The sequence below is a fragment of the Nelusetta ayraudi genome, unplaced genomic scaffold (genome assembly GCF_046127955.1).
Source record: "Nelusetta ayraudi isolate G7.1 ecotype Tasmania unplaced genomic scaffold, CSIRO-AGI_Nayr_v1 ptg000082l, whole genome shotgun sequence".
NCBI lineage: Eukaryota > Metazoa > Chordata > Actinopteri > Tetraodontiformes > Monacanthidae > Nelusetta > Nelusetta ayraudi.
In genome coordinates, this window is record NW_027466132.1 from 2,076,886 (window position 1) to 2,100,425 (window position 23,540).

Here is a 23,540-nt window from a genome sequence, read left to right on the forward strand (position 1 = left end):
GGTAAAGTATGGTATTGGAGCGACACAAACTGCCCAAATTTAAAATGCGTAATCGGTGCCCCCTGAATTAATTATATTCAATATAAGTCACAAAAAATATTGGCCGTGTATGTAATATAGAGAAGCAATGCCGCCACAATACTACTACTACTACTACTACTAATAATAATAATAATGATGATAATAATGATGATGATAATAATAGTAATAACAATAACACTAACAATAATAATAATAATAATAATAATAATAATAATAATAATAATAATAATAATAATAAAATCTCCTTTTTTCTAGTGTGACAGCAATGTGCTTCTGTAATTTAAGCACCAATTCGACACGCTGGAAGTCACGCTTCTCTCTTAAAATGACTCAAATGACATCACACAGAACAAGTACAAATTCTTTGGAATGACATTTATTACGCAAACATTTAGTCAAACTTTAAAATGTCCAAACAAAAAAAAAAAAGCCCCAAAACAAATTGCAAAAAAAGTTCACAGTTCACTGATGTTTGATTGATATCACAGAAGCGTCACAATACAATCCATGTGAATTTAATGTAAGACGACGAGAAATGTGATGTAATCGATTAACGTGGAGAGTCACATGACGGCGGCATGTCACATTACACTGGGTCCCGCTGGGTCCTAACCTTAGAATGATTCAGCGACAAAAAATATGGAACAAATGAAAAACAAGAATTATTAAATAAGTATAAAAATAATAATAATAAAAAACCATTTCATTTGGTTCAGTACCATCCTTTTAAATATCCATTAAACCATTTTTTTTTCATGAACTACAGTCAACATTTCTACTTGATGGTGGACTGATTGGGATTTGCACATGTAAGACATTTGTTGTCGAGTTTAAACTGAACATGCCCAGCCAGTGTCTTGATAAGGCCTTTATCAAGGACTCAGAGGTTGGACACAACGCGGCTGCTGCTGTAGCCGTCATGTGCGCAAGATGTTCTTGCAGACTGCAACCACAGAAGTAACAACAGTAGTGTTGAAAACAGACCATGACATTATTGTCAAATATGTTTTAGTTGTAGCTTTTGTTTAAGATTCGTTGTATAAGTACGACACTTGGTGAGGAGACATGAAAACACTTTTACTTTTTAAAAAGGCCCAGTGTGCAATAACTGAAGCGCTCTAAAGGCAGGAAGGGGGATAAAATGTTTGCTTTAGCTTTGTAAAAAAAAAAAAAAAAAAATGAAAATGAAAAAAAAAAATTGAATAATGTTTCACAACAAGCATATTGATACAGCAGACTGTCAAAGCTGCCATAATCAAACAAAATGCAACACAAGGAGACAGGCAACGATAGAATACCAGGGTGGACACCTGGATGATTCAGCCGAGCGGTCTGACTGATGGTTTGAAAGCTGAATGGCCGCGAATGGAAACCCCATCGTAAACACCTACACATTTCTTCATTTGCAGTACGACCACTAGATGCCGCTAAATCTTACACAGGGGGCGGGGGGCTCAAACTTTCAACGCCGAATTACACAAACATTTGTTGTGAACATACAAAAAAAAAAAAAAACATGACCCACAGTATGGTTGGTTCGTGTATAAATAAAATTATTGACTGGTCTTTGGATATGTGTTCCATTAAGCGTGGCCCTACTGAGCAGTCGCCGCACACTCTTAGCTCAACAAACCAAAAGTCTAAGATAACACAAATCGCGGCGGCCAAGTGCAATGACGTCATTTAATGAACGACTGGCCGACAGACATCAAACTGGACTCAAACTAGACTCTGTGATTCCTTAAGATGCATAGCAAACCACGCGTGCATAAGTTATGAATTGTTGCGCAATGCACCGATATTTTTGCTCAAGCGGACGCACGCACAAATTAACTTTCAACAGCAACGACGTTAAATTAAAAAAAAAAAAGACAATGAAAGGCCTTTGCAGTTTGCCTCAGATGAGCTACCGTAGCTGCCGACGCGTCCTCCTCGCCCAGAGTTGCTCTCTGAAGGATTTGGTGCAAATTCAAAATTTCCGATCACACTGGGTTTGGATACTAAGGCCATCAGTTGCGACGCTTTTTGTTTTTTCTTAAACAAACTGGCAAGCTTATCAGACCGAACAGCGATGTCAAATAAAAAAAACTGTTCCGCTGTGAGAAAACTTCACACGATGAGAAGAGCAGTGCAGACGCAAACTCAGAAAGTAAAATCCCGACAGAAAACTGGTTGCGCTCGAGTTGCCACCTCACTTTTATATGAATTTGAAAAAAAAAAAAAAAAAAAACCTAGTGAAAACAGCAGAAGACACCGTCGCGCCGAGTCGCCGACAGACATTAATGATTGATGAGGAGAAAAACTCTCAAAGGCTGTCTGGAGCTTTTACTTTCTTGCCAGTCCGCACTGAAATATATAGCTGCCGTGGACCTGACGGGAATGCTCGACTCCAAACTGCGCTCCGTCTCGCACATCAAGTCGTAAAAACACAGAGAGAATTTTTATTTATTTTTTTTTTAAAGGGGGGGGGGGAAAGACACTTGAGGCGAATGTTTGCAAACTGTCAAGAAGCCCTGGGGTGTTCTTCAGTATGACTGGGGGAGGGAATATTTGCCCTAACGTGCCATAAATCCATGATAAATTATTCCCGTCTGCAGCATTAAGTAATTGAATTGAATTTCATACAAGCTTTCGCGCTGGATGTCTGCAAGAGCAACACCAGGGGATGATGGGAAAACTACAAATGCCATCCAGCTTCGATGAAAGACACTCTGGAGGAAAATGAATCGTGTGCTGATGCCTTTGGCATGCACTTTCAAAATAAAAGTTCAAATTTAAGAGTTCGCAATTATATATATATATATCTATATATATAAAAAATGACTACAATGTTATAACATGTCACTGGATACCTCAGAGAGGAGAAAAGTCCATCCATCGTATTTCAGCACTGGAAAACTGCCCCTTGTGACATCACAGCTTTCCCAGGTCAGGACGTTAGGAGGACGTCTTGTCAGCAGGTGTCTGCAGGAAGCTGGAAATCTGACAAAAGCTTCCAAACTACTGTAGAAATACAGAAGCTCTCTGCGTAACAGCACAAGTAAGTCCCAGTGGAAGAGCTCCCACTTCAGGCTCGACCAGGTGGAGCGGCGAGCTGTGCTTTGAGGCCTCGTTAGATCCCCGACGACGCACCAAGCACAGACAGATCGATCGGAGCCGGAGTCGGTCACAACATGTTTCCTGATAAGCAGGAGTGGAGTCTGGCTCCGAGCTCGTCGTGTTCCGACACGTGGAAGCCCAGCAGGAAGCTACAACCCAGCATTTAGCTGGAGGCTATAAAACAGAGGGCTAAATGTGGCTTCTTTTTTTTTTTTAGGTGACCTGCAGATCTTTTTTGTTGGAATAATGAACAGCACCAAGCTGCTCCCGCTGAAGACCGGGGTGATGGACCAAGAGAGTGTTTAAAATACGAGATCTCTAACAAGGTTCTAATAGCATAAGCTGCTTTTCCTCGCCTGGTTCCAAACTCACACTGCTGACTCTGCACAAATCATTTTGTCTTAAAGGTGCAGAATGTAGCGTGCGTGCTTGCGTGCGGGGGGTCGGGCCACCAGCTGCCACCCGCCGGGTCACAATGAGGTCATGCCGCACAGGAGACTTGAGTTTTTGTTGGTCTGATCCAGATCTTTGGGGTGGGGTTGGTGCGTCAGGGCCTGAGGGCAGCCACTCGCCACAATGTAGGTCACAGCGTGCCGTCTGAGAGTGTCTGGATGTGTATTGTGGAGCGCATTACTTTCGGTCCATCTGGCACCCCGGAAAAAGCCCCAGCCAACCCCACCCCCCACCCATCCATCCCAACCCAACCCCACCCCACGACCTCGCATCCCTCCCCCCAGCAGGATTTACAGTCCGGCTCCGGTCTAAATCTAATCTGCCTTTAAGCCGGCCTGGCCAGCAGCTCTCTCCTCGTCCTTCTCCTTGCCCTCCTCCTGCTTCAGGTGGGCCTGCAGCTTGAGGCAGACGTTGTTGTCCCCATTCAGCAGGGCCTGCAGGAAGAGGTCGGTGTGCTCTCTGAGCCGCTCCAGGTCCGTCTGGGTGCGGCGGTTCATCCGGTGGAGCTCCTTGGTCCGCAGCGCAATGTCCAGCAGGCCCGACTTGCTCAGGATGTTGTAGGTGTTGCAGAAGCGCTTCCTCTTGGCGTCGCTGTCGCTGTCGCCCGGCTCGGGCGGCTCGGGCGACTGCAGGCCAACGCTCTCCGGGGTCACCGGCGCCGGGACGCCGACCGTTTCGCTCTTGAAGGCGGAGCCGTGAGAGACTGGCAGCTCCGGCTGGCTGCCGGCGGACAAAGGCCTCTCGCTGGCGGGGCTGCTGCCGGCGCTCCCCTCCTCGGGTCGGGCTGACAGTCGACTCTGCAGCGGCGGGGACGCGGCGCTGGGAGTCGCGGGGACGCTCGGAGGAGCGGAGCTCAGGTTGACCGCCCCGCCGCTCTTACTCCTGTGACGCTTCTCTTTCAGGCTGAGCTCCCGCTGACTGGATGCGCCTCTTTCCGACCCCGATGAGCTGATGGAGGACATGGAAGAGGAAGAAGAAGAGGAGCAGGAGGAGGAGGAGGAAGCGGTGCCTCTCCCCGAGGAGCCGGAGCTGTCTCCGGGATGCGGGGCGATCTTGGGGTAAGACTTGAGGATTGGAAGATAATTCTTGGTGCGTCGGTGCCTGGATGAGGCCTCCTTGGAAGCTCGTCGGGACACCACCGGCTGGAGGAAGACCACCTGGGGCTGCTGAACCACAGGTTGAACCATCTCGACAGCGGGGCTAAACCCCCAGGGCTTCAGAGCAGGAGGATTATCCCCAGACTAGAAAGGCAAGAAAGTCATAATTAAGAGATTTGAGAGGCAGTGCCTCGGAGAGACTTCCCTATTTATGGAAGATTTTGTGGGACTTTTTAAATTCTCTCAGAAGAACACAATAAAAAAAAACCTGCAACACTGAATTAAATACTAACAACATTTTAAACACAAGAAATAGGGAGGTTTTTAAGAATACATCCATATATGAAAAATGTTGATTTGTGAACCATTTACAATGCAGTCGACTGCTCCTGGTTTAAATATGGAATGCTACAGACACGAATGGCCTTCCCATCGTGTCTTCTTATCAGAATGGCAGCAACAGCACGAGGGCACTGTTTGGACTTCACACTAAGCATGCTAAATTATGTGGAATTTATTTACTTGTGGTAGGAAAAACTAGTTTTTCCAAGGCATTTACATTTGCATTTACAAAAAAAAAGCAGATCAGCAGCATTGTGCTGTGGTGAAAATATGCAGCAGCAGCCATAAAATCTGCAATTACCTGCTCAGCAATAAGGTCGAAATGCCCTCAGCGACTACATTAGATTTTGACCTGGTCCTGGCTGACATTCCAGCCCTTTGCTTTGCTTCAGTCTCAGCTTTCTGTCAGAATGTTAATAAACTGTGACGGGAAACGCACTGTTGCAGTGAAACCTCAAGAAATAACTCCCTGCTGTGTCCTGGCCAACAACACATTGACAGTTGGGTTGAGTGTGGCAGTCCTGTACCTGTTTGAGGAGGACGTTGTTCATGATGATCATGGACGACAGGTTGGGGTAGGAGCCCCCCACCACCGCCAGCTGGGAGGCCTGCGCACCCTGCTGCACCTGCCGGCGGGGCGAGTCCTCGGAGTCTGTGGTGTCCATGGTGCTCATGTGTTCGGAGCTTGCATCTGCCGACCGCAAACAGACACAACATACAATAATTATATAATATATTATTACAACATTACACCAGTCATTAAATCGCTACACTGGCTTCCTGTGAGTCAGAGGATAGATTTTTAAAACCTTACCGCTGGTCTACAAAGCACTGAATGGCCTATGTGCTGGATCTACTAGTTCCTTACGAAGCGTCCAGACCCCTTAGGTCATCTGGAACTGGTTTGTTGTGTGTCCAAAGAACAAGAACCAAGCAAGGTGGGGCAGCATTCAGTGATAATGTGGAAGGTCTGCTCAAACTGTCAGTGCTCAGAGATTAAAATTCTACTCAGTTGCTATACTGTATTCTACTTCCTTTTTATCTCCATTTTATTTTATCACATTGTATTTTATCACCGTTTTGCTGCTTTTAATGTTTATTAAAGCACTTTGAATGACCTCGTGTTGACTTGTGCTATACAAATAAACTTGCCTATAACGTAATACCATCACATAAATGCGTCGGGCAGGTGATGCGAGCCGAGCCCCACCTGAGAATCCAGAGTCTCTCTCCGAATCCACCTGGGAGCCTCCAGACTTCATGGTGCGTGGCCTGTTGGTGCCCCTGGAGTGGATCTCCGCCTTCCTCTTGCTGCTCATCTCCGTGCTCCTGCGGGACTTTGGGTCCTCGGTCTCCTCTCAACTACAAAACACCGAGCTGGAAACCAAAGAACATCTAGTTCAACAACAGCTTATTTCATGTTAATGACACGTTGCATTACGGCGCAGGGTGATATTACTGACGCCGCATCTAACTACAGTTCACGCCGCTTTCCTGCAATTACAGGAATTCATTTACAGCCTAAAAATACAAACGCACGTGCTGTTTTTTTGGTCCTCAAGATCCACATATATTTGCTCCTAGTTTGAGTTGTGGGTTCACTGTGAAACCTTTGCTCCAATGCAATACTACTCAGAGGCGCTTGGCTTGTGGTGGTGTCTGCTGGTGCCAGAAAAGATGCTTGCTTTGTTTGCATTTCTTTCAGGCAGCGATAAGGTCAGCTCGTCTATCACCTGCCATGTAGATGAAAGGCTACTTCCTTTTTTTTTCTTTTTTTTTTTATAGCAGGAATAGTGGGGAGGGGTTTAAAGTTGAAATTCTTACACCTAACACTGTAAACTGCGATTGCTTGACCAAATTGCTTGCTGTTTAATTGTCACAAGCATACGTGGAACACCACAAGCGAAGTTTATGTGCTATCTATCGTCCACAAAAAAACAAACAAAACAAAACAAAACAGACTGACCACACACACAAAAAAATCACCAAGTTAAAGAGACGTCTTCCGGTCAGAGGAAACGGTCAACTGAATGCTGATAACCGTGACATTACAAACCTCACTAAAAATATATATTGGAGACACAAAACGGCAGTTTACTTAGCAGTAACGCGAAGAGCAGTGTTGCAACTAAAAGAAAATACATTTTTTTTTTTTTTTTTTTTTAAATAGGAATGACAGAAGCTCGAAACTAGCATTTTATTTTATTTTATTTTATTTTTTGCTCGTCTGCCATTGTTCAGTTGACCACGGACAACCAAAAAAAAAGGCTACATAAGGCTAACGAGCAGCTGCCGACAGGAAGTAGCCAACGCTTTTCAACAAGTAAAAAAACACAACAACAAAATAACGCTGTGAAAGTATTCGAGAGGACCTACTTTTTTTTGTTTTTGCTGCTGGAGCGATGTTTCTGTCTGCTTCGTCCGACGGAAAGAAAGACACCAGTCCGCGGGTCAGTCTCGGTCCTGCCTCCGGTTCTTGGCGACTCTGTGTGTCTATGCGCGCCTTGGCGTGTCTGTCGATGCCGTTGCACACCCCCGCCACCACTAGACGGCTTGGAACGCGGTGTTCCACGGCACAATACACGAGACTCGACGCCCCTCCCCTCTGGCGTCAGTCACGTAGGAAGCGCAGCGTCGACGCCCACAAGGCCACGGCGCTTTAATGTGTGCCCCCTAACCTCTGCGTCCTGCTGCGAGCGGCGGTCAAATACCTCTCAACACCCCCAACCCCCTCTCACCTGGCCGAGGTCCCCTAGAACCGCAAAGGGGGTGCGGAAGGATTCTCAAGACAAGACTCGCTCGCCATGTAGGGGAACGAAGGGGGCGTGGTTTTACTCGGGAGTAGCGGAGGACGTCATCGGTTGTGATCGTCGCTGATTGGTCGAGGGCAACCAGCAGCTGGAAAAACGTGACCGTGTGCCGAATGTGTGGCAAGTTGAGGACATCGTGTTCGGCGTGCAGTGCTGCAGCAGCAGGGAGGGAGGTGCGGCTCTGTACGGCTCGGTACAGTGCAGGCATGTTCGCAGGGGGAAGACAAGTGACGTGAAGTTTTCGAGCGCAATGTACTGGTGTTGTTACATAACCGTCGGAGGGGTTGGTTGTTCCCCCCCCGTCTGATCAAGACTCTCCTCCCGTACTGCGCGCATGTTTGATAGGCGCAAACAAAACATTTGTCCCCTCGACGAGAACAAAACGTCCTCACGTGGACGCGTGCCTTCCGTTACTGTAGTCTCGTTTTGCTACGTAGAAACTGCGCAATAGTCACAATAAAACAGAGGGAGGGGGAATTATTGGAATGTGGTTTTGTGTACCGCACACAATGAAGCGTTTCAGTGTTTTTCAGTGTATATTGAGGGAGAACTGACATGCCCCCCCACCAAGTACCACCCCTGCATTTTCTAGTTGCCACTTATTTGTATTCAACATCGCCTCAAGAATGTCAACATTATAATTAAAGGTCTCATACCTATTTCAGAGCAGGGTTTTTTTTTGTGTGTGTGTGTTAACTCGAGTTCCAGTAAAGCAGCCTCGCACAACCAAAAATATCCCCATGAAACAGCATCTTAGCCCTCTGTTTACAGTCCCCCAGTTAAAAAAAAAAAAAAAGAAAAAAAGCTGAGTTTTGGTAAAGTGGATTTTGCACAATATGGGTCCCGAATGTCAAACCTGTTATCACTTTACACAAAGTCGCCTGTTAAAGTTACCTTTATTCCGCTTTGATGCTGCTTTTGCTATAAACCCTGGTCAGTCTTGCACCGTCATCATCGACTCACATGTCCCTTGGCTGCAATAAAGTCAGCGGATGACAGGGGATCCTTGTGCTTTGTTACCAGTGTGCCTACCGCAGACCGTCAGAGGAGCTGGCAGGGCCGCTCACGGTGGCCTCATGGTGGCCTCACATGTTGCCTACATAGATGATTTATCAGTGTAAATGAAAGTAATAAATAACAGGTCATTGAAAAACAGAGCTGGCGCAACCGTTTTCATTCATTCATTTCTTTTTCTTTATGAATGTTGTCTTGAAAACCGACAGGGAATTTGGAATTTTTAGAATATCAAAGGGATAGTTCACTCCACATTTTGCATACGGTTCTGGTGGTGAATGTGTTCCAGACAGGGTGTGATGTGGACAGATTGTTCAAACGGCCACCAGCGTCTGTTTTGAGCAGCCTGTAAAACACACGGCTTTAGAAAGGGTCCCTCTGAAAGCCTTTGTCATATGTCGCCCATGCCGCATGATCCGCATGCTTTGTTCCTATGATTGATTGTGTGCCTATCAATTGTCAAATGTACGCAGAGGCAGCTTTGTCTGCAAGCATCGGGAGTGCCTCCCGAAATGAAAAGCTCCTGCAAGTTCCAGACTAGACGGAGGTTCTAGTGAGATTTTTGTTGTTGTTTTTTTTATAATCGTAAACATTCCAGAGAATTTCATCCAGTAGTAAATGTCCATACTCTTTGTGCGGTTGTCCAAGTATGTGGAAAATGCATAGGTTTAATTTGAATCGAACTGGCAACATTAACTCTAAAGTTTTTAATTCAAACATTCGCTATATGACACTACAGCATAGGAGCCGCGTTCATGGGAATCTCACCAGTGTAGCGAGTTAGTTTACTAGAGATACTGTTGTGGGGACATGTTTTCCATATTTTGATTTGTATTTTTCATGATTAGAGTGCTTGCCCACAGTAACGTTTATTAGTGTGAAATTCATTAAAATAAGACAGTGCTGTGGGCCAGATAGAAAGACTACGTTTAATGGACTGTGGAAAAGAAGTGCAGCAGAGGTCAAAGACGATACATTTAGAGATCTGCTCCTGTCCAGCTACCACTAGAGGACACAAGTCAGGCATTGTGGAGTTACTTTCTAAGGAAATCAGCACCTGAAAAGACAACAACAACAAAAAAAAAGTAGTTAAGTGATGAGTGAATATCAGCATTCTTTCTTCCAGGCTACAAGAACATCTAGAGTCAGTTTCTATATACTAGTTATGCATCCTTCAGGAGATCCTCTTTGTTCGACTGGGAATATTGTGAAGTTTGATGCCCCTCAACTGATGAACATGTTACTATAACATATGTGACAATAATGTAAAGTCCTCATCCACATATCAAACATGAGGAATTGGTTTCTGAATGATGCTATAATACTATATAATAAGAGTACTTTAATGGCATTGATATATTCTTTTTACTCTGCATCCTAAACATTGTGATGCAGATTACAACATGAATACCATTTAATATCACACGCAAGTTGAAGTTAGATGAGATGACAGACAAAAGTGTAAGGGCCACAAGGCAGAGTCTCTCTTTGCAGAGTGAAAATTCAGAAAGATCCACGCAAAAGGCAGAACCCAAACCTAAAACATTCCTCTTCGGGGTTGTTAAAAAGTCCAGACATGATGAAAAAATTACAGGAGATGTTTATCCCGTCAGGTTTTTACGTAGGAGGTTTGACTCCTCTTGAGTTTACGTTCAGGCAGTGGCACCGTCCACTTTGAGGGAGCGCCTGAAGAAACCTAAACTGCTGCTCTGTGTGGTCCCTCGACCGCAAACGATGGAGGAGCCCACACTGGGGTTTACAAAGGGACGGGTCTGAGTGCTAGTGGTGATTAGCACTGCTCTTGATCAAGACAGCAGCAGCGACCACGACGGCCACACAGGTTTGGGTGCCCGCACTTGATGTGGGCCCAGCTTCAAAAAGTCCAGTGTTTTACATTGTTGATGTGATTCAATGAATAATCTCACTTATATAAGCTTTGCTGCAAACTACACGTCTCATCAGCAGAACTCACCAAAGCCTCGACCGGGGGGGATGAGAAGTTCGCTGAAAGCATCGCACCGGTAGAAGTCATAGCAGGACCAGACAAAAATAAAACACACTGGAGTAAATCTGCGGACTGGTCCAGCCCAAAACCTCTTTGGAAAAATCAGGAATATAGCCGATAAACCCTGTCACTGGAATGCAGCCGGACCACGGCGGTTCCACGTCTGCAATCACACATGTCCACCTTGAAAAGCTCCATTGTGAAGCTTTTTCCGCCAGTCTTTGCTTTGTAAACCCAGTTGGGACAAAAGAGTTAATGTATGTCTAATATCTAATATTTTCCTTTGAGTAAGCAAATCCAACATATTTGGAAAACCATCTGGTCAGGTTTTGGAAAACCTCAGACTGTTTCTGTAGTCACGGGTTCCCAGCATATGTGTAAAAGTGCACACAGCTTTGCTTTCCGGCTTTTCCAGCTTTTGCTTTGCAGACACACGACTGTGTTTGACATTTGGAAAGCGTGTTTTTGCATATCATGGAGGCCTTTAAACAAATGCTACACATCCTCACTACCCACATTTGCTTTAGGTTAAGAGTGAGACGGCCCTGGCGACCTCGGCAGGGTAATTTCCACAGACTCCAGGAAGCTCCTCCCTAAAACCACAGGCAGGAGATCTTACGCAACTGCCGAGCATGAGAAATGAATCAGTACAGCTTGAAATAAACTGTAAATTTCAACTTCCTTTTATTTTTTTGTTTATAAAGAGGCAGGAAAAGGGGGCAGAGAGAGGCCTGTAGAGATTATAAGAGGGGGGAAAAAAGCGAAGCCCACATTCAGACACAGTTGAGAGAGAGAGAGAGACTCACTGACAAAAAAAAAAGACATCTCATCCGCTGGATGAGAGGTTTGATTTCACTGCAGAACTGCAAAGCTTGGCCTTCAGAGTTCACTGGACTGTCTGGAGGCTTCCCCTCTGTCTGCTCCAGTCTTAAAGGTTAGGGTTGAGTTTGCACTGCAAGTGCTACATGGACCTATCGGCAGTGATGTGCACTCAGACTGAGTCACATTGTCTCTGTTTTATGTTTGTGAAACCATGCGTGAAGCCAGAAAAGTCGGCTGCTGATGCATCTATGGGATGTATCAGCAGCTGACTGTATTTACTCTACCAGGGCTTTTTTTTTTCTCACATTAGTAATGCATACAGTATGTAATTCAATGACATGCGATTGAATTACGTATTTAACTTAATTACATAAGATGTTTTAGTGGACTTTTCATCTTCGTCTGATACTTGTTTTAGTCGGGACCAATATAAAGTGTTTTGTTTGCACACCGACGAGGTTGAGCAGCCTTTGATTGCCAACTGGGGCCTGACAAGTGGCAAAAACATAACAAAATGTTACATCTGGCTACGTCAAAGAATGACCTAAGATGGTAAGGTACCAGCTGGTTTAACATTCAGCTATCGTTTGAAAACATCTGGAATCACCCTGACGCCTTTCAACATAGCAATATTTTTTAAATGTATTAAGAAATACTTAAGTGCAGCAGTATTTTGATGTTTTGTTTTTTTGCCTGGAAAGTGCACACTGACACCAGCAAAGTATGTGATGACATACTCAGCTATTGCTTGATGCGATTTGCCCTCACAAGCCCAGACATTCTGAGGAAACATGTAACAATAACGGTCAAAATCTTGCAACTGTGTGTGTGTGTGTGTGTGTGTGTGTGTGTGTGTGTGTGTGTGTGTGTGTGTGTGTGTGTGTGCTCGTGCAATTGGCCCTCACTTGCCACAGTCATGCTCCGTCTTCTTGTGCTTCTTCCTCCGAAATCTGTTTTTCAAAGACTTGCTGCTGCTGCTGCTGCTGCTTCTGCTGCTGCTGCTGCTGCTGCTGTGGAGGAGAGGAGAGCAAAGTGCATGAAGATATTGACGGGCCCGAGCCAGACTTGATAAGATGCTCCATTGCACTGACCTCTCAATGTACAGGGGCTCCAGCTGAACTTTTAAACTTGGGTCGAAAACAATAGAACGGCCTGTTAGTGTTGCTTTCCTGTTGTTGGCTTTAATTCGATAAGAAATTCCCTTGTTTTTACCTGCAGTCGCACTTTTGATGCTCCACGAATGTGAGCTCCACTTTTGCCATGGATATCATGGGATATTGAATCCGTATCAACTGGAATGGACACAACAACACTGAGCACGATTCCATGGCATGATTACAAAACTCCGAGCGGGACACCTGTCCAATCGCAGGTGGGACAGAAACCCACCGGTCGTACCTGCAGAGTGACGTTGCGCTCAAGCGTTGGCCGGCATTCCAGGCTCTCGTCGCCGCAGCAACCGTTGCATCTCTTAAGTGGGACGCAAGCAGGCATGTAGAAGTGTTCCACCTCTCCAGGGTACTCCTGCTCCACATCCACCAGCTGCTCCATCGGCTGGCACATGCTCTTTGCCCACACCTCGTGCAAAGCCATTGCTGCGTGACAATGACCAATGTATTATAATAACAATAATAATAATAATAATAATAATAATACAGTACAAGTACAAGCTGCTGATGCTTCTACTCCTCCTACCTTTTGGTCGGCCCTGCTGCAGTGGTGGGTGTGGCAGCTAAAATATATTTTAAAAAAAGTATAAAAAAAAGTTAAATTATATTTAAGAAGTACAGTTTGAGTCTGTTGTGAACACGCATGCATATAATAAATGAAAAGTTCAGTAAAGTCAAAATGCAAAGCAGTACATGAAGTCAGTCGAATCGGTTAAATCAATACCTTTTTATTTTCAAGCTTTTCTGTGAGAAAAATCTGTTCAGTCTGTCTATATTCTATATATAGTCTTTATTAATGATATTTAAACTCACCTCCTTGGATTTTTGTTTGTTTGACCTCACTCGTTCTGCTTTGTCGTAATCTAATTACATTTTACAGGCGCTGCACAGTTCCCAGACAGGTAGACAAGGATTGCCCTCTTGTGGTAAGAAGACAGCAGTGCATGTACGGGGATCCAGGGTTAAACTCATCGCGGTGACCTCAGTGAGGCAGCCCACCAGAAAAAACACACACTATTTCCCAATTTGTTGTAACACTAGAAGGTTTATTATCACAAGAAAGAAAAAAAAATCCATTGAGAGTTTTTATAGAATAATAATAATAACAAAAAGTAGCGTTTGCTGTCTTTTGCAGAGGAGTCACACACACTGAACGCAGTTCAAACAAAGGATCTCACACGGAAGACTGGCCACACAACAGGGTTTGTGTTGACATCACAGCAATGCTCCTGACATGTGAGCATGAAATTCAACAGAAACACTAGCGCTGAGTTGATCTTGGCTCTCGCCCTGCCCTTTCAGCCTTCAACAGAGTCTTTTTTCGACTCCTCACTGCTCTGCTGCCTCCACCTCACTCTGGGAACCGTGTTGGGAACTCGGCCTCCTGAATATCGCACACAGCCGGATCTTTGTTGGACCACAGCGGGTCGATCTGCTGAGGTTTTGTTTTGTTTTGTTTTTTTTCAATTTACAGAGTTTTTACATAGAAGAGGCTTGATCTGCTTCATCCCTCAGCAATGAGCCAGGTGCACCATGTCATGAAGCGGCTATTGTTGGTTTGAAATGAGAAAGGATTTTTGTTGCTGTTGCTGTCATTGAAAAAAAAAATGGCATGACATAAAAAGCCTGAAGAACCTATTAGATTCAAAGCTAGCCATAAATTATGATTTTAAAGGCCCAAATGCAGAATTCATTTTAGCAATGCTTTCATACAAATATGTGCCTCTTGCCCAGGGAAGAAGGAACCCATCCTTTGCTTTTTTTTTTAACCCACTTTTAAGAAAGTATTTGCTAAAGAACTTTTTTTTTTTTTTTGCCCTCTGTGAAGGCACAAAGGGCACTGATACCTCTGCCAGGTGTAAGTTGAAACCTCTGACCCCACCTCCTCACCATGTTTTTAGAAACTAAAATCACTTTTTGGTTTGATTTTTTTTTTTTTTTTTTTAATCTACAGGAGGCAGCAAACATAGGGCTAGATCTAGAGCTGTTGTCTTTAGATTAACGATGACTTCAATTGGAGTCCGTGAGGATGACTTAAATAAATACATAAACATATGTAAGAAATAAATTAATACATACAGCAAGCTTCTGACATATCCACTCCATCAAGGGTGGAAGGACTGAAAGCGGTGTTTTATTTTGAAGGCGCCGACTTACCTGCGCAGGTGTGAGCTGCAGCAGCAGAGCCAATAAGAGACGCGGCGACAGTCCGGCGGAGAGCTGCATGGTGGAGCCGACAATCAATCAGCGGCTGACGTCTCTCCTCTCCTCGTCTTTCACCAGCTGGTCGGTCGGTCAGTCTGTCGGTGAGAAGTGAAACAAATCTGTGGACGGAACCCGGGTGGCGCGCGCGCGCGCGCGAGCGCGAGCGAGATGGAGTGACGTTGCCACTTTCGGGGTTTGTGGAGGTGGGCGGGTGCGTGGTTTCTCTTCCTGATGGCCGGAGGGAGGTCAGACGGACAGCTGCTTGTGTGCTGGGAACCACGCGGCCCAGTCCCACAGCCCCACCGGTCCCCCCTCAGGGGAGGACGGACGGGCTTCCCCCTCAGCTGGAGCAGCAGGTGGGAGCATGTGGGCGGGGCCTGCGGCTGTCAAATGAAGTGTTGTAGTACTCGGGATATGTCTTGGTCTCAAGACCACTTTTTAAGGGTCTCGGACTCGGGATTTTTTTTTAATTATCAAGACTCAGCCAACACGAAGCAAAGTTTTTTCAAATTTTTGAAAGTGGTTCAAAATAGCAAATCAGCAAAATGTTAAAGAAAATTGTGAAAAGATACCTTGCTGAAAACAGGTGTTCCTGTTCAATTTAGAAGCAAAAAAGATACTGGTCTTTTTTTTTCTTCTGTTTTGTTGTTATTTTTCTTTGATATATAAAATCTTGGTCTTATCTTGGTCTCGAACCCGATACTCTATCCTTGATATTGTCTTGGTCTCGGTTGGTGCGGTCTTGACTACCGCACAACATTAGAAAAATGTAATTGCACCTACAGACACGTTCAACTTGCATCTCAAACGTCAGCTATTGTGTGGGTCCCTGAGCACCGACAACAAGCAGGATGTTACTACATTGCGTTCATTTGCTCTCCGTTAAATGCAACACCTGGATGAATAGAGTAAATAAACCTGTCGGTTGCCATGGTTACCTTCATCCAGAGCTGGAGGAGGTCTTCACTTCTTTTGAGTCTTGGCATCCGAGATCAGTTTCTCTTCGTCTTGAACGTCCCCCACCCCCAAAATCCCCAACACACACACACGCACCCCTCTCCACCCCCCTTTTCAAATTCCCACACTTCCACCGGCCTTAAACAGCAGGTGCATTGTGGGTAATGCTACTGGTTCCCAAGCTCACGGACAGAGCAGCGCCGCATGATGAATGCGACCCAAAAGGCCAAACAGATGCAGCTCCATTCTTAGACGCACCCACACACATACGCACACACACACACAGTCAACATGGGAAAACACTGGAGGTCACAATAAAATTAAGATCCCAAGAGTTTCTATTTGTCAGTGTATGGAAGGAGTAAAGGATTATAGATTATGTGCGTTTTCTTAAAAATAAAATTGAAAGAGCATCATTTGACACACACACACACCTAATTAGATGATGAGAGTTTATTATTTTACTGTGGAAGTTGAAAAGATTACAGGGCAACAACGCGTGGATTTATTTTCAGCCAGTTCAGCAAACAGAAAGCCTGTCAAGAGCAACACTTGACAGGACAAAGAGGAGATTTCTACAAACACCTGTTGAATGGAAAATAAAAACAGCGTTTGTAGTGGAATATTTGAGAAGTTCAGCAACTTCATCAAACCTCCTGGGGAAACTTCCATCGCATTAGCACAAAAAAACAACTATAATCCGCTGGATTACCAGCAAAAGCGCTGTCGGAGAACAGCAGGTATCAGGAATTAGGTCAAAATAAATAGTTTTTTTTCCTTTCTTTAAGAATGCCAATTCCGTAATTGACAGTCAAACATTACATAACTCAACGCAACATGGACAGAAAAAACATTGTTTTGATTTTAACTGCAAGTACAGCGAGAATCTCTGACTTTAGAGTGAAGAACGACGGCATGAGTGGGACACCAAAGAGATCTAACACTGTGGTTCTGGTTAAAATGTTCACGTCACGTCACGGTTCTAAAATCCTGATCTCCGCGTCTCCAGACAGGATCCAAAACTATTAAACCAGACCGGCTGTCCATCAGCTCTCACAGACCGGGCCCGCGTGATATCAAGACAAAGATGGACAGCCGTCGGCGTGGACCGCCAGTTAGCAGAGCGTTGCTTTGACCGAACTGTACACAGCAATACATTGGTTTCAAGTGGCGCAGATTCTACTTCTCTGTGGAGAAGGCCCTCTTCATGAGTGGGGGAGGGGTCTTCCCCGCCTCGTACAGGGACTCGGGAGGAGGGGAGCTCAGGCAGCACCAGTCGGGGATGCGTCCCGTCTGGTTGTAGTAGTCCCGCGACACCGACCTGCTGCCCAGGATGTCCTGCAGCGCCCCGAAGATGGCACCTGCACGGCAGAGAGGCAGCGTCACTGCTGGGGTACTGTTAGCGGAACAGAGGCTCGTCCGCATAACCACCGCTGGTGCGGAAGCGCATTGCATTCACTGGGTAAAAAAAAATAAAATTGGCAGCTCGTCTCATCTCACCTTATTTACAGACGTTTGCTTTTTCTTTATTTTATTTCATAATTCCGAGATCCTGATCTCCTAATTACGAGATAATGTGCCAAAAAAAGGAATTGTATCCGGTGAATGCAATGCAATGCGCGTCCGCACTCTGGGGTTCCACAGAGAGGGAGAATCCTACACAGTCAACAGTCTAATGTGGTTTCAACCCTGTAAGCTCTCAAACGACAAGCTCGACTTTACTGCCACTGGGCTTCATTCCAGAACAATGTGTGTATTAGAAAATGAAATGGTAGGTGGGTGATATTGATATTGAACACCCCCACCCCTCTGACCTCCGAGCCAGGCGGTGCAGTTGGGCTTGGCGGGCGGCGCGTGGATGCGGAAGCTCTTGCTGGCCAGGACGCCGCTGTACTTGGGCTTCTCCACCAGGAGGCGTATCTCAGCCAGCAGCCGGTGCAGGAAACCGGGCAGCATGGCCGTGCCTCCGATCACCACCACGTTCTCGGACAGAACCTTCCGGGCATCGATGGGGCACTGCGGGGAAACGCAGTCGGCAGAGAGAACATCGAGTTTGTTGGAAAATCAACCACGGCAGAAGGACGTCTGCGACCGCAAAGCTGATTTGCGACTCTGAGGGATGTATAATGGGACTGTTATTATTTGCAACCAATGTTGAAGGATAAAATAAACAATAATCAACAACCACCAACTTCATTTATTATTAGAAAATGACCGACAGCTGACAAAAATGAATAGACTCTAGAACAGGTCTACTGAAACATCTCTAGAACAGGTGTGACAACAGCGCCCTCTGTGGATATTTATGTCAGTGCACTGGAAGTCGAGTGCAGCACAGACTGGACGCTTTAATTGCTTCATAAGTGCTGCTTGCTGCTGCACGCTGAGATTAATAAGGCCGTCGTGGAGCAATGAAACTCCTCCGAGCTGCGTCACACACGCATCTCGGTGGCCAAGCGTTGCCACGGCAACCACAGTGCGTCAGACCGCTACTCTAAATTCTAGAGGGCATCGATAGAAAATGAAACAGACTGCTGCTGCTGCTGCTGCAGGCCTCGTGCTGCTGAAGGTGGTGAGGGTTTGCAGAGGGATGCAGTTGGACAAAAGAGACGGCAGACTGACAGACGCACAAACTTTGACTAGTTTCTTGTTATTGTGTATTTCAATATTATTTTATTTATACTTAAATGATTTTTCGTATTTTTATCATTCAAAATGTATATTATATCATTTATTTTATTCGATTTCACTTTTTACCCTTCAAGGAAAAGGGCTTTGGTTTGAAGTAATTTTTTTCTAAAAGGCTGCATTTCATCTCCACTAGGGGGCTCTATAAGAGGGACACAAGTTCCTGTGATGCTTACTGTACAGTCAGAGCAAAGTTGTGTTTTCGGAGGTGTGGCAGAGGTAAAACACTTTATAAAGCAAACATTCATAGGAGGTTTTTCTCTGAGCTACATTTTAAAAGTCTGAATATTATTTCCAAAATAGAATAATGGTGCCGTACCTTCACCAGAGCGTCAAGAATGAGGGAGGCGACACTCTTTTCTTCATTGTCCTGCTCAAACAGGATCTCCATCACAGAGTCCCTGAAGGATTTGGAGAAATAACAACATTATAAAACACTAGAATGAGATGAATTTTGCACATTTTGGGACCTTTACTTTAAAGTGAATGACTTCGGTAAGAACATGAGGCTTTTGGTTACCTGATTGACCCTTTGATGTGCAATATTTTCTGACCGTCTAGAGGGAAGTCCACATCTGGGGGCGAGGCCGGCCGCTACAAGAGGCAGAGGAAGGACGTGAAAACAAACCAACAGCAAAGTTTTTACCGAAGGGAAACGAGCTGGACGGTAAAGGAGGACGCTTTGATTTACCTCGGCGGTGCCATCCAGGTTAAACTTGGCCTCCTGGATCTTCTGGCCTCTCTGCAGGTCGCTGACAAAACATGTTCTGACTGCAGAAACAACAAAAACCACACATTGAGCCAAAGATGCAAGAGGCAGCGTCTCAAATATCGTTCGAAAGTGAAGTCAGTGTTACTGGCAGCTGCATGATAGAGGTCAGTGGCCGTTTTCTTTGACAGTCAATTCCGCCACAATATTTAAAGATAGATTTTAAACCATTTAACTGTCTAAAAAGAGTTTTATTTGCATCAACATCACCTGGTTTTAATTTGCAAAGTTGATGGAGTTAAAAGTTAATAACTTAATTCTCTGAGGACCTACATGAAAATATTTCAGAATGAAAACAACAGTTTTTTTCTGTTGTTTAGGGGAATTATAGCAGTTTCCCCAATACAAGCCAACTGTGGAAAGGTGAAAACAATCAATGTGACAAAAGTCAATCAAACCCACCTTTAATATCTTCCACAATGTCCTCTGGAATGTTGCCTGTAAATAAAAGAAAGACACAAAAAAATGTTTTCTAGACCACAAATCAGTTGGACTCCATCACTGCAGTGTGGATTCGTTGTTAGGCTGCATTATCCACTGTTGCCGCAACAAATGACTTGCACGTTTTGAACAAAGCCGAAAGCCATTTGGGTCGCAAAGTGTTTTTGTGGGGCAATTTAACTCCTGTGTGGATTTTGCCCTCTTTCTGTTTTCTTGCCTAAATTGCTTCCTCGGTCCTTTCAGTCCGTCTCAATACTGACATGTGATTGTGTGTCTCCATTAAAGTTGTACTTTTTTCCTGAACTCAACACACGCTTGGCTTTCTCAATAAAACAAAAGTGTGGTGAGGGAAGTCTAAAATAGACTGTGTGTGCATATTGTATGTATAATTCACAGACAGAGAGGGAAGGGGCCACACAGAAACAAGTTCTCCTGATAAATAATGCACAACAGGTCAGGTTTTTTTAGTGCATTTCTCTGCATTCTGGGTGGGAGGGCGTGGAGTTAAAAAGTCGCAGACTCTTCGTCAAGTCACCTCTGGACTAATATTTTCTGGACTTACCAATGGCAGCTGGTACACTCTGGCCAGTGGTGGTGTCGGTGTCCACAGTGCACTGTTCCACCAGGAGTCCGTCCAACTCCCTGCGAGAGAAACACACAAACGCGCCGCGGTTAATCAAGCCGGGACAATGGGCGACTGCGGAGTGATTCTTTTTATAGCGCGCCGACACGCTTAGAGGCCATAAAGAGCTACTTACTTATGGATGGCCTTGCCTCCCAAAGGCAGGGCTTCCCATGCGGGCAGAATGGGAGTGCACTCGTACACCTGGTTCCCTGCAGTTAAGCTAAATTCAACGCTTGCAACAAAGGGGTTTTCTTTTCGCTTTCAGAGAAATTATTTAAAAAAAGAAAATAGAATCACTTGATGTCAATGGAAGGATACAGGCAGGGCCAGAGTCTCTGTGTAGCCACAGTCCATCACCAGTGCAGAGTTGATGCCCAGAGTCATAATGGCCATGAGGTGACTCGGGGCGAACAGCACAGAGGGCACCTGGCAAATGTCACATTACTTTGTTAGAACACAGAGAAACAGACACAGACTGTGGCCGCAGGCAGTGATACATCAGCGAACTGGTCACTGCAGTGTTTTATCAATACAACTTAGGAAACAGGGAACGGCAGGAAATTAAATATTCTTAGACTCAGACTGCAGTATTAAGAAGTAGGTCAGAGTATGCGCCCACTTTTTGTGTAATTGCTTGGACTGCCAACAGATGGAGACATAATTGATGTACCATGAGCCCAGTTTCAACAACATGCAGTATCTAAACAGACTCAACACTTCAGTTCAACAGGTTGTGTGGATTCAATACGACGCCGACCAGTCTGGTTTGGTTACCTCAAACTGTTTGAAGAAAACCTTGGTGAGCGTCTCCCTGAAGTGAGACGGGCAGAGGATGGACTCGATGATGACCACTCTTCTGTCGCGTGGATTCACCAGCAGGTGTCTGATGACAAGGGAGGAAAAGAGGGATGCGTTCATGCCGGCGGCGCCACTGCTGCTAATGTTTAAACTAAATGCAATGGATGCTCTGACACACATTAACCCACATCAACACATCAGCAGACTCACCTGAAGTACAGTAAATGGATAAACTCTTTGAGGATGACATAGAGCTCTTCTGTGTTGATATTGTACTGAACCACTTTGGTTGCCTAGAAAAAAGGGAAACACCATATGGAACGTTCAAAAGATTTCGCAAAAGCCAAACAAAGAAATACAACAAGCTGTGGCGCCAAGTTGTGTCTCACATGCTGCTGTCCTGGTTTCCGGATCTCGCTCGGAATTATGAACCTGGGCCCCGTTTCCCCTGCAAAGCCGCATCTACATGGCGGGGGTGGGGGGGAGTTGTCAGTCACAACATATGTAGAAATTTTAATAATGGTTTTGAAAAAGAAAAAGAAATTGTTGGTTTTAACGCTTTGGTTTTACATTTATAAAATAAAATGGCAAAAGTCTGTCAAGAAGTTACACTGTTACAGTTTATGATAATACAATTAAATGAGCTTCCTTTGGCGTGAAAAATGGGAGAGCTGCTCTTAACAAAGGCCTCATTTAAAAAGAAAAAAAAAAGAGTCTGCTCTGCTGGTGTTCATATGACTGAGTGCCTCCGGCCAGTTCATAAGCTGCCATGCATTGCTCTCACTTTATTTATTTATTTTTTTTTTTTAAACTATTACAATTAGTTATGGTACAACGGAGACGTTACCCGATCACACTTCACTTTCTTTACAGCTAAAACATAAACACAGAAATCAGCTCTTTGATGATCCTGTATAGATCTTAATATTCGTGTAACGTGTTTGAGTTATTTTACACTTTCATTGTTACCTATATAATTCCGTGTGTGTTCATACGTAGTTTTGATGCATTCAGTGAGAAACTGCAATGTCAATAATCACGAGAATCAAAGAAAAGACTTTAAATTCACAGGGTGTGTCCAAGCTTTTGACTAGTAGTGTATATCTGAATTTTGACTCTATACACTGACAGTCTGTTGCTAAACAGCTACTTGAGTATTGTCAGGTCCAGCTAGCTAGCTAGCTAGCCTAGCCTCTGAACAGCAATGAGGAATAACCGTCTGTATGCCGTGTGTATTTGTGACCTTAAAACGTCGCGAACGACACTAAAATGCGAGACCTCTGGAAGCAATTTCACTGAACAACAACAACAACCAAGGTTTAGCTTAGCACTGAAGGCTAATCGGCCGAGTGTTGGCAGGAGATGCTGCTGAACCGCTGAGACTTACTTTGTAAAAGCTGCTCCCAGGTCAATGACGATGGCGGTCTTCTCTCCTCCACTTACCAACCCATCGAACAAGGGCATTGTATTTATTGTTTAATCCTTGAGTGCGAATTATGTCAATCTTTGGGAGTGGCTGTCACAAAAGAGCATCGTATCTGGTCAGAACAGACTTGGATGCTTGAGGCTAAGTCCGCCTACTTCCTGGTGACGTCATTTCCCCTATACGCCGGAAGCCGATGTGGACGCTAAATGCAATGATGCATATAGGTTTGTGAATATAAAATGCTTACCATTTAATATCTTTCGACGTTAAAAACGTTTTACATTCGAGGGAATATACATGCAGGAGATTCTTACTCTTGATATATTATGAACATGGATTTATTTATTTATTTATTTATTTATTTTTATTATTATTATTATTATTATTATTATTATTATTATTATTATTATTATTATTATTATTATTATTATTATTATTATTTTAAACGTTTATTTATCAAACATATATTTATTAAACAAAGTTGCCCACTTATCTATTTTTATCTGCAATAAAACCGAATTTATAATTGAAAAATGGACGATGCGAAGAACCTGCACAGCCGTAGCGTAAAAACATTTTGAACACTGGGAAAAAATACTGTAGGTATTTGGGAAATGTTGGTATTTTCTCACAATTGTAATTGATATCACTGGAACATGGAAATTCAAAATGTTTTAATAAAGAAAAAAAATAGATGCTGTCTGTTTTTGTCTGTCATGACTGTGTAATATTCGCTACGTTGTGAGCGTAACTTTTAAGGGGGATTTCTGGCTACCAA

The 23,540-nt window shown here is 44.4% G+C and overlaps 3 protein-coding genes across 8 annotated transcripts; all 3 read right to left on the minus strand.

Moving 5' to 3' along the window:
* Positions 1–3,647: 3,647 nt before the first annotated feature.
* cipcb (CLOCK-interacting pacemaker b) lies at positions 3,648–7,750 on the minus strand. Of its 2 annotated transcripts, none has more exons than XM_076044536.1 (4): positions 7,410–7,750; positions 6,244–6,410; positions 5,561–5,724; positions 3,648–4,835 (listed from the first exon to the last, which is right to left on the minus strand). In XM_076044536.1, exons 2-4 carry the CDS (start codon positions 6,350–6,352, stop codon positions 3,909–3,911), a joined length of 1,200 nt encoding a protein of 399 aa, XP_075900651.1. In that variant the 5' UTR covers positions 6,353–6,410; positions 7,410–7,750; the 3' UTR covers positions 3,648–3,908. The 2 variants fall into 2 exon arrangements, with proteins under 2 accessions (XP_075900651.1, XP_075900652.1); XM_076044537.1 differs by having other exon boundaries at positions 7,406–7,750.
* A 2,016-nt stretch (positions 7,751–9,766) lies between these two features.
* LOC142900414 (vascular endothelial growth factor A-like) lies at positions 9,767–15,520 on the minus strand. Of its 5 annotated transcripts, none has more exons than XM_076044694.1 (7): positions 15,011–15,520; positions 13,380–13,416; positions 13,083–13,279; positions 12,897–12,976; positions 12,776–12,811; positions 12,590–12,688; positions 9,767–9,914 (listed from the first exon to the last, which is right to left on the minus strand). In XM_076044694.1, exons 1-7 carry the CDS (start codon positions 15,077–15,079, stop codon positions 9,908–9,910), a joined length of 525 nt encoding a protein of 174 aa, XP_075900809.1. In that variant the 5' UTR covers positions 15,080–15,520; the 3' UTR covers positions 9,767–9,907. The 5 variants fall into 5 exon arrangements, with proteins under 5 accessions (XP_075900809.1, XP_075900808.1, XP_075900807.1 ...); XM_076044693.1 differs by having other exon boundaries at positions 12,590–12,691; XM_076044692.1 differs by having other exon boundaries at positions 12,590–12,685; positions 13,074–13,279.
* A 933-nt stretch (positions 15,521–16,453) lies between these two features.
* Positions 16,454–22,916, minus strand: actr10 (actin related protein 10). Its single transcript, XM_076044645.1, has 13 exons — positions 22,724–22,916; positions 21,726–21,798; positions 21,547–21,629; positions 21,313–21,421; positions 20,857–20,964; positions 20,672–20,739; positions 20,476–20,555; positions 19,875–19,910; positions 19,395–19,474; positions 19,224–19,297; positions 19,023–19,104; positions 17,830–18,031; positions 16,454–17,376 (listed from the first exon to the last, which is right to left on the minus strand). The coding sequence occupies exons 1-13, from the start codon at positions 22,798–22,800 to the stop codon at positions 17,195–17,197; spliced, it is 1,254 nt and encodes a 417-aa protein (XP_075900760.1). The 5' UTR covers positions 22,801–22,916; the 3' UTR covers positions 16,454–17,194.
* Between the last annotated feature and the right edge of the window lie 624 nt (positions 22,917–23,540).